The sequence below is a fragment of the Acartia tonsa genome, chromosome 6 (assembly GCF_053477335.1).
Source record: "Acartia tonsa isolate MP-2025a chromosome 6, ASM5347733v1, whole genome shotgun sequence".
Classification (NCBI taxonomy): Eukaryota; Metazoa; Arthropoda; class Copepoda; order Calanoida; family Acartiidae; genus Acartia; species Acartia tonsa.
Genome location: NC_137265.1, coordinates 40,844,082 through 40,857,253, shown reverse-complemented (window position 1 = coordinate 40,857,253; position 13,172 = coordinate 40,844,082). Strand labels below are relative to the sequence as shown.

General features: G+C 30.4%; 1 protein-coding gene across 5 annotated transcripts in view; it reads right to left on the bottom strand.

The window, feature by feature from the left end:
- Nucleotides 1-13,172, bottom strand: part of LOC145322680 (uncharacterized) — a 126,434-nt gene that overhangs the window by 94,010 nt on the left and 19,252 nt on the right. For all 5 annotated transcript variants that reach the window (XM_080164876.1, XM_080164877.1, XM_080164879.1 and 2 more), the window contains exon 3: nt 11,068-11,119. In XM_080164876.1, coding sequence (XP_080021002.1) covers nt 11,068-11,119 — 52 coding nt within the window. The remainder of the gene's footprint in view (nt 1-11,067; nt 11,120-13,172) is intronic.

The following is a 13,172-nucleotide window of genomic DNA, read 5'->3' as shown; positions in this document are numbered from 1 at the left end:
CTAAACCAATGAGGATTTGCCTTTTTTGTATCAACCAATCACCAATTGGCGGATGGAGATATAACAAACCGCGGCAATTTAAAAGCAGACAATTCTAGAAAAAATAATGATTTGTCTGCTAATACAAAATAAATATAAATGGTGTTTAATCACATTAGCTTAATTATTAAATCTGCTCAGAATTAAACATTAAAAAAGGACCATAAAGAAAAAAACAAAATAAAGGGATTATTCTTTGGAAAGTGGGTAGCTACGAATTTTCATTTGGTAGTTTATAAATTAAATGTTGTATTTTGAATTTTAAAAATTTAATACTCTGTAATCAATTTGTGTATCTAACTGAGAGTAAAAAATGTGAATAACAACAAGTGTAGGGGTGAGAGAGAGCCCCACTTAACCAAACTTATATCCCCTCTGTATAAACCTTCTTAACCTGATAAGTGGTTTTTAATAAGGTTTAATAAAATGATTGCCTCAAACCAATATACAACTATAGTACAGTAGTTGTAACCTTATACAAATATTCCCTTTACATACTAGTTGTGTATTGTACACGGATACGGACATGTTTATTTAATAATTATGAACAGATCAGCCTTTGATTTCATCACGGAGTTGATCAAAATAATAATTAAGTATTAAAAACCAAGAAAAATATTTTGCTTGTTAAAACTACTTCCCTATTAATGGGGGAAAGACATGCTTTGAATGTGTCCAATGAAGTGCATATGTAAATACATTTGAAAGAGGTTCTTTGACAGGAGGCAAGCTAGATTTTCCTTTGGTGCAATATTCTAGTTCCAAGTAATATATAACAAAACTATATTTGTTTCTAAGAAAAGAATTCTCTATCCTGTTTAATATAGGGGTTGTATTTATTTATTTACTATATTCCCTTTTAAACGGATATTATTAAAAGGATATATACCTATAGGGTTGAAAGAGAAGTCAAGGGCATTGACATTACTAAGAAAAAAAACTTTCTTCTTGTACTTTATTAACGAAGGTACTCTATAACTCACTTTGTCCGTCTGTCTTAACCTCTGTAGAGCTATAATTTTCTAGGCTCACAGTAGATACAGCAAGCTGAAATATAATATGCAGATTCTTCTAAATGTTGAGCATCTTCTCGATAAAAAGGTTTATCTACCATATGTTTGTCTATAAATTTTATAATCGAAGGAGAATTGATTTATGTGCTTCGATCGTAATCCTTCCTTTTCAGAGAAGTTTCATACTGTTTTGGGAGAAGATAAGTTAAAACCCAAGAGAAATCACTCCATGAAGGTTCTAATATAAGTAATGGGGATACAGCTTATCTCCTATGAGACAGGAGATCTTAAAAGCTAAGGACGAAGCCATCTATATTTTCTTAATTGATTTACCCGCCCAATTAGCAAACAAACACACACAAATAGATCAACAGTAAACATATACATAACAGGGAGGTATGGGACATTGGGCTGTTTATTACACTAATCCTTAAAGTTTTTAATAAAGTTTTCTTATTCGTTACCTTAGAGACTTTTAATAGATTTTGATTGGATGGTTCATTAAGCTGAGTTTCCAAACGTTTGAACCACAAATTATAATCTACAAAAGGGGTAATTTTGTGCATCATCAATGAGGATGAACATGAATTTATCGGCCATTGTCTTATCCCTTTAGATCCCTGTATTCATAACCAAACAAAAACGAGGGGAAACTTTTTAGTCAACTTAATTAATAATTGAAGAGTCTTAACAAAATTCATCTAAAAATAAATTAATAAGTAAAAAAATATTTTCTAAATGAATATGGCTTCTTTTAGACATATCAAGTTTATTTTTTAATTAAATTTAGTAAGGGATTAAATAAAAAAAGGATTATTCGTCAGCCAATAATCGATTTCTTATTTCAATATAAATTTTAAAATGAACTAACAAAATTACATAACTCAATAAAAAAAATATGATAAACAATAGCCTTGATTTCAAATATGAATGCACAAGGATAAAAAAATTCATATGAAGTGCAGTTATAACATACTTAACAATAATCATAATCTTAAAAAGAATGATAAATCAGGCATAATGTAGTCAAACAAGGTATTAAACGGTGCTTGCCCTCAAAGTGTCGGTCGAGCACTCAAGACCCCTACTCTCTATTATATTTTTTTTAATAAAATGGAAATAAGGGGACAAGTTTTCTTTCTTATGTATGCCTAACCACTGCGGGGCTACCTAGTACCAAATATTATCTAAACTAACCTAACCTTATAGTAAACAAATAACAAAACTTTCCTTATCTTTAATTTATTTTAATGATGAAAGTACTTAAGTTCTAAGCAATTGCGGACCAACATAACTTATATAATTTTGAAATTGCTACGCTACAGAAAAATAGTATTTGCATTTAATTGTTACGTCTTATCGTTTTAACACATTTTTATCATTTAATGTGAAATCAAGCTTTAAGAAAAAAATTCAAAGTACACAACATTTGAAATGTAATTTGTTATGATCAAATATTAATTTTCTTATAGTAAGACCATATATAAAGTGTAATTGCCATATAATAATAATAATATAATATACTTTGTGAAATTACATTTCAAGCAAATGATTCAATGCGTAATTAAGTGTATCATTTCAGTAGGATACTTTCATATGGTGGTCAAACGTTGATGTAAAAGGATTTTTTTTTATATTAGCAAGAGACTAAAATTGTAGAAAGTTAAAATCTAGGTTCGTTTTATTACCCTAAGTTTTGTAGACACATTCTCTTATTTGTTACTTTAAAAACTAGATGGACTGGTTTGTCATCATTGGGGATATTTAACAAAAAATACATTTGCCCTATAATCAAACTTGCTATAGTCCCTTTGCTGATAATAACACTTTATAACGTGATATTTACGGAATCATGTATTACTCTTTGGTGAAAGAACGAACACCATTACATATGAGATAATATACTAAACACTGTGGCATAGAACAATTAAAATTGTTCAAAAAGCTGAGAAGTTAAAGTCAAATAAGAGGAAAACTTTTTTATGGTTAAGAAAAACATTCACCACAAGAAAAACTTATATGCCCTTATTTTTTTACAATAACAATCAATTATAATGGGTTAAAAAGTTTAAGACAAAAAAGATTTTCATCAGATTAAATATCTCTTACTGGACCATTGTGATTAAAATAATGATACTTGTAGCTTAGTTTAATGATTATTTGGTCAAATTGTACCGGTATATAACCACTAGAGTGAGATATATAAACCAGGGAGGAAGGGGACATTTTACTGGTTATTACACTAGTTTCCTAAGTATTAAAATAACGATTTCTTATTCGTTGGCTTCACAACCTTGAGGATTTAATTTAATTTAGATTGGTTTGTTCCGTGCTTAAAGATTTCAACCACCAATTGTAATCTACAAAAGGGGTAATTTTGTGTACCATCGTTGTGGATAATAAAAAATTATTTGCCATTGTGTTATCCCTTTAGATCCCTGATATAAACCACCATCATAACATGAAAATTCAAACACCTTGGAATTCACTAATTGTGACATTTTTCCCGCTATCGAGCAAATTAATTAACTCGAGTCTGTCTGTCCGTCCGACCAAGTACAATAAATTACTAGAAAAAATTGTATGTAATCATCTCAGTAGTTTTTTATTGTCTAATAACATAATAGACAAAAACCAATTTGGATTTCAAAAAAACCACTCAACAACCCATCCCATGATTCATTTACTTAATAAAATCACTGAGGCTATTAATAATAAGGAGTTTACCATTGGAATATTTTGTGATTTAACCAAAGCATTTGACATGGTTCCAATAAGATTGTTATTAAATAAATTAAGCAAAATAGGTATTAATGGAAACATTTTAACATGGTTCAAAAACTACTTGACTGAACGTCAACAATTTGTTCAAATAGGCCAAGACAAATCTTCCTTACTCATAGTTGATAGTGGTGTACCGCAAGGAAGTATTTTAGGCCCTATATTATTCTTGATCTTCTTTAATGATCTTCCAAGATCAACTTTACTATCTATGTTATTATTCTGTGATGACACAACTATTCTAGCTTCAGGAAAAAATCTTAATGATCTTGTCAATTTTGTAAATATTGAACTTCGAAAAATTTCTCAATGGTTTCGGGCTAATGGAATGTCTTTACATCCAGTTAAAACTAAATTTACTATTTTTCACACCCAAGGACAAAATATACCCTGGGATGATATCAACCTAGTTATAGATGAAAATGATCCTAATTGTTCAAATTACAATGATGCTCTAGTAAAAAAACTTGATTATGTTAATAATTCTAGTGAAATTCCTGCCATTAAATTTCTTGGTATTTACTTTGATCCTAATTTAAATTTTAAATATCACATTGAACAATTGAGTCTAAAGCTCTCAAAAGCATTATTTATTCTTAGAAGATCAAAAAATATACTTGATAAAACATCAATGATTTCTTTATATCACTCACTTTTTCATAGCCATCTTGTATATGGAATTCTCATTTATTCTACTGCTGCCTCTGCCAACTTAAAACCAATTATAACTAAGCAAAAGATGGCCATTAGATGTATCATGAACTCTAAGTATAATGCTCACACTTCTCCATTGTTTAAAAGACTAAATATTTTACCATTTGATTTGCTTGTCAAATATTTTCAATTACAATTTATGCATAATTATAAAATGAATAATTTACCAAGATCTTTTTTGAACACTTGGGAAACTAATGAAAAATTTAATGATAATTATCAATTAAGAAACAATCTTGATTTTAGAATTCCTAGATTTAGAATTGGGCTTTTAAAAAGATTGCCATACTGTAATTTTCCTATAATTTGGAATGATTTTGATTGCCAAATTATCAAAAATTTAGCCAGTAAAATTCAATTTAAAAATAAACTTAAAGCACATCTAATTAATTCTATTAATATTGAATGTTCAAGACTACTCTGCCCTGTATGCCATCTAAACCTTTAAAAATTTAATGTTTTTTTATTTTTTTCTTCATTTTTCAACTGAAAGGTTTTCAGTACTAAACTTTTTCTTTTTTTAAATACACAATTCAAGTGTATAAAGGGGGGAACTACAAAGCTGCACGCGGGAAAACGGGACCTGATATAAATGTACATATGTACATTTTTCTTGCTTCAGAAACTATAGAAGTTGCCTTTTTTTCAACAGCTAGAGACAACACCGCTCACGCGACATCTTAGCTGCCAATGTAACTGCAGAAGCAACACAAATATGAAACTCTATAATTATAAATATACTTATGCTTATTTTATCGTATATTATTTTATTGTCTTTTTTTTATATTGGAAAATAAATCTACTACTACTACTACTACTATATTTAGTGCCTTGCATATTGAGTGAATTATCGAAGCGAAGCTCTTATATAATAAGGGTTGATCCGTCAATACGTTACGTATAACTCCTATCTTTAACGTCTGCATTATTTAAATTAGTAATATGATTCCTATGACAAATATAAAGCGTAGCAACTCAGTTATTATTGCTAGTAAGTCCGTAGGTCTTTCAATGTTGTTACTACTGTATTTTTTATGAAAATCATTTATTTCAATTAATCTAAGGTTCTAAATGATATTATGAGAAATGACAAACTTATAAAACGCAACACAATTACTAATTAAAACAACTATAACCATAAAAGTGTCATTGTGTCTTTTTTCGGCATTGTTTATCAACACACAAAACGTTATAAAATTTCTTTTTTATTGTCCCTAATTTTATAGTAAGGGGGGGGGGGAAGTTTGTACACTTATAGGAAATGAAATTCAGTATCAAAGTTTGGGAGGGACGTGTGGGCTTGTTTTTAAAGTTATCAACCTAATTCTTTTTGTGAAATCTCTTATATGACTGGATGTACACGGAAAACTTTGAAAATTGAATTTTGGTACTTTCCTTCAAGAGGCTAGTGGAGCAAAAGACCCCCCAAAACACTAAAAATATGAGTTCTGAGCTTATTTTTAGAGATATCAACCTAATTTTTTAAATGAAAACTTTTTAAAAATAACTGAACTTAGTAACCATTACACATTTCATTTTGGGACTTTCCTTCTAGGGGCTTGTGGAGCAAGAGACCCCCCAAAACTAAGAGAAGGAGTTCTGAGCTTATTTTTGAAGATATCAACCTGATTTTTTTCAAAGAAAACTTTTTAAAAATAACTGAACTAAGTAACCATTACACATTTCATTTTGGGACTTTCCTTCTAGGGGCTTGTGGAGCAAGAGACCCCCCAAAACTAAGAACAGGAGTTCTGAGCTTATTTTTAGAGATATCAACCTGATTTTTTTCAATGAAAACTTTTTAAAAGTAACTTAACTTAGTAACCATTACACATTTCATTTTGGGACTTTCCTTCTAGAGTCTTTTGGAGCAAGAGATCCCTCAAAACTAAGAATAGGAGTTCTGATCTTATTTTGAAGATATCAACCTGATTTTTTTAAAGAAAACTTTTTAAAAATAACTGAACTAAGTAACCATTACACATTTCATTTTTGGACTTTCCTTCTAAGGGCCTTGTGGAGCAAATGACCCCCCAAAACTAAAAATAGAAGTTCTGAGCTTATTTTTGAAGATATCAACCTGATTTTTTTAAAGAAAACTTTTTAAAAATAACTGAACTAAGTGACCATAACACATTTCGTTTTTGGACTTTCCTTCTAACGGCTTGTGGAGCAAAAGACCCCCCAAAACTAAAAATAGGAGTTCTGAGCTTATTTTTAAAGATATCTTCCTGAATTTTTTAAAAGAAAACTTTTTAAAAATAACTGATCTAAGTGACCAGAACACATTTCATTTTGGGACTTTCCTTCTAAGGGCTTGTGGAGCAAAAGACCCCCCAAAACTAAAAATAGGAGTTTTAAGCTTATTTCTAAAGATATCAATCTGATTTTTTAAAGGAACTTTTTTAAAATAACCGAACTAAGTAACCTTTACAGATTTAATTTTGGGACTTTCTTTCTAGGGGCTAGTAAAGCAAAAGACCCCTGAAAACCATAAATATTAGTTCTGAGCTTATTTTTAAAGATATTAGGTAAGCTGATTTATTAAGGAAAACTTTTTTCATTTAACTGAACTACGTAGCCACAACAGATTTGCTAAAAATCATGTTGATATCTTTAAAAATAAGCTCAGAACTCATATTTTTAGTGTTTAGGGGGATCTTTTGTTCCACAAGCTGCTAGGAGGAAAGTCCCAAAATGAAATGTGTAATGGTTACTTAGTACGGTTCTGTCTAAAAAAGTTTTCTTAAAAAAATCAGGTTGACTAAGTAACCATTACACATTTCATTTTGGGTCTTTCCTACTGGGAGCTGGTTGGGCAAAAGACCTCCAAAACACTGAAAATATGAGTTCTGAGCTTATTTTTAAAGATATCAATAATGTAGTGGTAATCAAAAGTGTGTAATGGTTACTTAGTTCAGTTATTTTAAAAAGTTTTCTTATAAAAAATCAGGTTGATATCTTTAAAAAAAACTCAGAACTAATATTTTTAGTTTTGGGGAGTCTTTTGCTCCACAAGCCTCTGGAAGGAGCGTCCCAAAATGAAATGTGTAACAGTTAGGTACTTAGTTCAATTACATTTAAAAGTTTTCTTTGAAAAAATAAGGTTGATATCTATAAAAAAAAGCTCAGAACTCATATTTTCAGTGTTTTGGGGGGTCTCTTGCTCCACAATCCCCTAAAAAGAAAGTTCTAAAATGAAATGTGTTATGGTCACTTAGATCAGTTATTTTATAAAAGTTTTCTATAAAAAAAATAGGTTGATATCTTCAAAAATAAGCTCAGAACTCCTGTTCTTAGTTTTGGGGGGTCTCTTGCTCCACAAGCCCCTAGAATAAAAGTCCCAAAATGAAATGTGTAATGGTTACTTAGGTAGTTCAGTTATTTTTAAAAAGTTTTCTTTAAAAAAATCAGGTTGATATCTTCAAAAATAAGCTCAGAACTCCTGTTCTTAGTTTTGGGGGGTCTCTTGCTTCACAAGCCCCTAGAAGGAAAGTCCCAAAATGAAATGTGTAATAGTTACTTAGTTCAGTTATTTTAAAAAAGTTTTCTTTGCAAAAAAAAATCAGGTTGATATCTTCAAAAATAAGCTTAGAACTCCTTTTCTTAGTTTTTGGGGGTCTCTTGCTCCACAAGCCCCTAGAAGGAAAGTCCCAAAATGAAATGTGTAATGGTTACTAAGTTCAGTTATTTTTAAAAAGTTTTCTTTGAAAAAAATCAGGTTGATATCTCTAAAAATAAGCTCAGAACTCCTTTTCTTAGTTTTGGGGGGTCTCTTGCTCCACAAGCCCCAACAAAGAAAGTCCCAAAATGAAATGTGTAGTAGTTATTTAGTTCAGTTATTTTAAAAAAGTTTTCTTTGAAAAAAATCAGGTTGATATCTTCAAAAATAAGCTCAGAACTCCTGTTCTTAGTTTTGGGGGGTCTCTTGCTCCACAAGCCCCTACAAGGAAAGTCCCAAAATGAAATGTGTAATGGTTACTTAGTTCAGTTATTTTTAAAAAGTTTTCTTTGAAAAAAATCAGGTTGATATCTTCAAAAATAAGCTCAGAACTCCTTCTCTTAGTTTTGGGGGGTCTCTTGCTCCACAAGCCCCTAGAAGGAAAGTCCCAAAATGAAATGTGTAATGGTTACTAAGTTCAGTTATTTTTAAAAAGTTTTCATTTAAAAAATTAGGTTGATATCTCTAAAAATAAGCTCAGAACTCATATTTTTAGTGTTTTGGGGGGTCTTTTGCTCCACTAGCCTCTTGAAGGAAAGTACCAAAATTCAATTTTCAAAGTTTTCCGTGTACATCCAGTCATATAAGAGATTTCACAAAAAGAATTAGATTGATAACTTTAAAAACAAGCCCACACGTCCCTCCCAAACTTTGATACTGAATTTCATTTCCTATAAGTGTACAAACTTCCCCCCCCCCCCTTATCATAAATCAATTAGGTAGAAAAAGAAACTTTATCAATAGTAAAATGTATAGATAATTAATTCTAAAGATTTTGAAAATAGCTTTGTCAAGTAAGATATGGTTTTACTTTTAACATTGAGGGAGGGGTTGTTAAACTGAATATTATTTATTCGTTGGCTCTAAGGCCTTGATTTTATTTTGATTGGTTGATTCAAAACTTATAATATCCAAACTTTTCAACTGATAATTTTAATCTAAAGAAGGGATATTTTCCTAATCATCATTTGGAATGGTTTTAAGCCATTTACTATCCCCTTACCGAATGCCCATATAAAAAAGACTATAGAGGGTAGGGACGAAACTTATATTTTAAAAAATAAAACTAATTTTCTCAGAAATTTATTTTCTTTGAATTGTATAATTGAAAATAAGAATAGAGTAGAAGGATATTTCCTGTACTCACAAACCTATATTCTACACAATTTATTTTATTTTAATTAAATATTAAATAGAAAATTAGTTACGTCCTATAAACATGAGAAATATTGCCTAATAGGGCAGATTTCAAGACATGCATAGCAAATTTGAATGATTCATAATCTACGATAAAAAATATCCTTTATGGAAAAATGTTGTATAAAAACAATTAAAATCCCCATTACTTTAAATGGTTAGACCCTAAAAACAACCACCAATAAATCACAGTCCCTTTAAATCTACAACCACCCTCTGCAAAGGACTCACCCCCGTAAACACAGGGATCTAAAGGGATAAGACAATGACGGATAAATTGATGTTATACAAAATTACCCCTTCTGTTAATTACAATTAGTGGTTAAAACCTTTGGACACTCCCTTAACCAACTAATCAAAATTCGATAAAAGTCCCCAAGGTTTTTGACAATTAAGGAAACGTTACTATAAAACTTTGGAGACTAGTGTCATAAACAGCCCAATGCCCCCTCCCTCAATGCATTGTACGTGAAGGTGTGTGTGTGTGTGTTACTTTAAAGTTCCCATTTTTGGTGTTAAAGCATTAAACTAAAATGTACATTACAACCCTTTTTAAATTCTTACAACCACATTAAACAAAAACCGTGTGCCAGTTTTGTCAGCATTAAATCAGAGGACGAAAAATAAATTTTCAGGGATTTTACTGGTTTAACCCAGGGATATAAAGGGATAAGACAATGAAGTATATCCCTATTCATGAACATTTTACCCATTTTTGAAGATTAAATTATTGGTTGAAAAGTTACCTAAGAAATTGCTGGTTTAAACCAATTTTTCAAGATTTAATAAAAGCAACCAAAGCTTTTAGGCGAATAAATAAGAATGTGTTAAAAAATGAGCTTAATATACAGATGATATAAAAAGTCCTTGTATAAAAATAAATCCTTTTAAGAATACCATTTCATGAACAATGGCTAATTATAATTAGCAAAAAATACTTTTTATTATATTTGTAGGTCTTATCTTACTAAAATGTAAACTCAATTAAAAGATAAGATAAAGGCTGGAACAAAAACACCTTTAGAATACAAATAATCTTGATACATACACAAAGATAAAAATCTGGCCTAATGGAATACCATTAATTTATAAGGTGGTAAAAAAAGTTGTATATTTAGGTCTAAAATAAAGGTATTTCTAAATTAATCTAAAAATATAAGGACAGAAATTGCGAGGACAACTGTTTTGCCTCTGACTTTAAACCATTTAAAATTGGGTTAGAAATTGTAATGTCTAATATATTCTTGAAAAAAATAAGAATAATTAAACATCCCAAAAAAGTTTTGTCATTTAAAAAAAAATGGAGGTTAATTTTTTAGGCGCATTAATGGATATATTATTAATTGAATTTTACACCAAATTTTCATGTCCTCTGTTAAAGTGAAACTTGTAGCTGGCTATAATGACAATTCCCAATTTCCCATCCCCTCCAATCCTACTGGATTAACAAACTTACCAATAAATAATGTCCATGTTAGCAAATAAATTGACAACTATTTCCCCCCTGTCATAATATCCACGTATATTCTATATATCCACTGGCACATTTAAGTATCCGTTTATTCCTGGAGCCCCGCAAAAAAACTGGTTACGTCTTCTTACCTTCATGTCATTGACTACTTGTTGAAAGAGGCCCCCCAGCGCGGCACACTCCCTGAAATAAATAAATTTTTAAGTCTCTATACATAACTGTCAAAGTATGTTAAGTTGATGGTTTTAAATTTTTGCCCTCTAGGTCGGTGAGAGTAGATTTAACGCACATGGGATTTCACATATTCAACCGAATACCGAATAACAGTTTAATAGGTTAGCCTTGGTAAAAATAGGTATTATTGTTAGACTAATGCCTCCCGCAAGGGTTGAAAGTTTTTTTTTTTAAAGGGGTCGAGGGAAGATACAAAAATAGATTAAATCCATCTTAAGGCTTTAATATGAAAATGAAATAGCTTAAAACCAAAACATGACCTATCTAAACCTAAAAAAGAAAACCCAATCGGTTCAGTTTTTATTGAGATCTTAAACTTTTTCATTTAAATGATATTAGTGGTATCAAATCTAGAAAACATGCTGTAAAGAAATAACTAAAGAAATACATATTTAGTTAAACTACCTAGCTATCGCGAATAAAAACATTACTTTCAATAAATATACTTTGGGGAATAGATATTATCAATCAAAACTAGGACTTTTAAAATCTTTTTTCTCCTCCTTTACAACTTAGCCCCACCCTACATCTTTTCAAATACGGAACGAAGGGGGTCATACAAAAATATAACATTTTTTAACTAAGGGGGGGGGGGTGTTCTAATTTAACAAAATCTAAAAAGCAATGGAACTCTGTAAAAAAAATGTTTCAGAACTGCGATTTAGCATTGCAGTAGCTTTAAAGTATTAAATTAAACTGCACAGCTAACGATTTTTTATCAACAAGCGGCCTATACTTTATTTGTTTTCGATCAGCCGCAGAATCTAAGCGGTCACATCCAATGAGTCCTTTTTCGACAGTTTACCGCAAAAGCCAAGACAAAGTATGAGCGGCTGCTTAGCCTTTAAATAAAATTTTGTGGGCCAACTTTTCAGCACTTTGTATTTATCAATCAATAATTGGACATGTTTTTTTACAACAAAATTTCTGACTCACGTACGATTTGGAAGAAAAAAATTAGAAATATAAATTTAACGATTAAAAAATTGATTCAAACTCAAAACAAAAAGATTTAATTCTAGTTTAAGATAAATTTGTTTGCATAATTTGATGGATTTAAGACAACATCTTTAATCTGATTTCTTATCTATCTATCTATTTCATTTTCACTTTTCATAGGCACACATGTTAAATTGTGAATATTTTGTCTAACATTGCAGAGATAGGACAACAGATCTATAGTATTGACCTTTTTCGTCTGCTAGCAAATTGTTTTCTGCTACTTGGCCGTGTTAATATTCCAGTTACCATTGATTGATTTTCAAAGGCCCAATTGAGAGTCGACACATGGTCATTGCGATAGTGTATTTCTCTAATGATAGGACAATGGTAAATAATAAATTATCCCCCTCCGTACCACCTAAAAAATACAAATAACAATAACTAAATGGTAGACAAAAAGAAAAGAATAGATAATCTGCCATTGTTCTCTCCTTCCCTGGTAACATAATTCAAATGTAGATTACAGATAAGCAAATATTTAGCTATCTGTGTTCTTCAGGGCGGGAGGGAGGGGGCATTGGCCTGCATATCAAACTGATAACCAAACATACTATGATTCATTAACTTTTAAAAATGTGGTACTTCTAAAGTCTTGCAGTTGATTCCTACAAACTAGCAAAGTTCAAACTTTTCAACAAATAATTTTAATATTATTTTGGTATTTTTGTTCATCACAATTGTGGGTATACATCAATTAATCCTCCATTGTCTTATCCCCTAAGAACCCTGGTGTGTAATCTAAATAACCTTCACAACCTTTATACTTTTAAATAACCATAAGTTCGACAAACAATGTATTTTACAATGAATCTAAGCTGTAAAGCTGTAAGTTTTTTATTTGATCTTTAAATTGGATTAAATTTTTCAAGTAAGCCTTATACTGATCTTGAAGAATTGGAAATTGAAAAGCTGCAGACAATATATTTTATTGCACTTTCTTTATGTATATTTATATTAAATGTACACTGGCAGCTGCGCTCCTAGCATCTAGGAGCTCTGT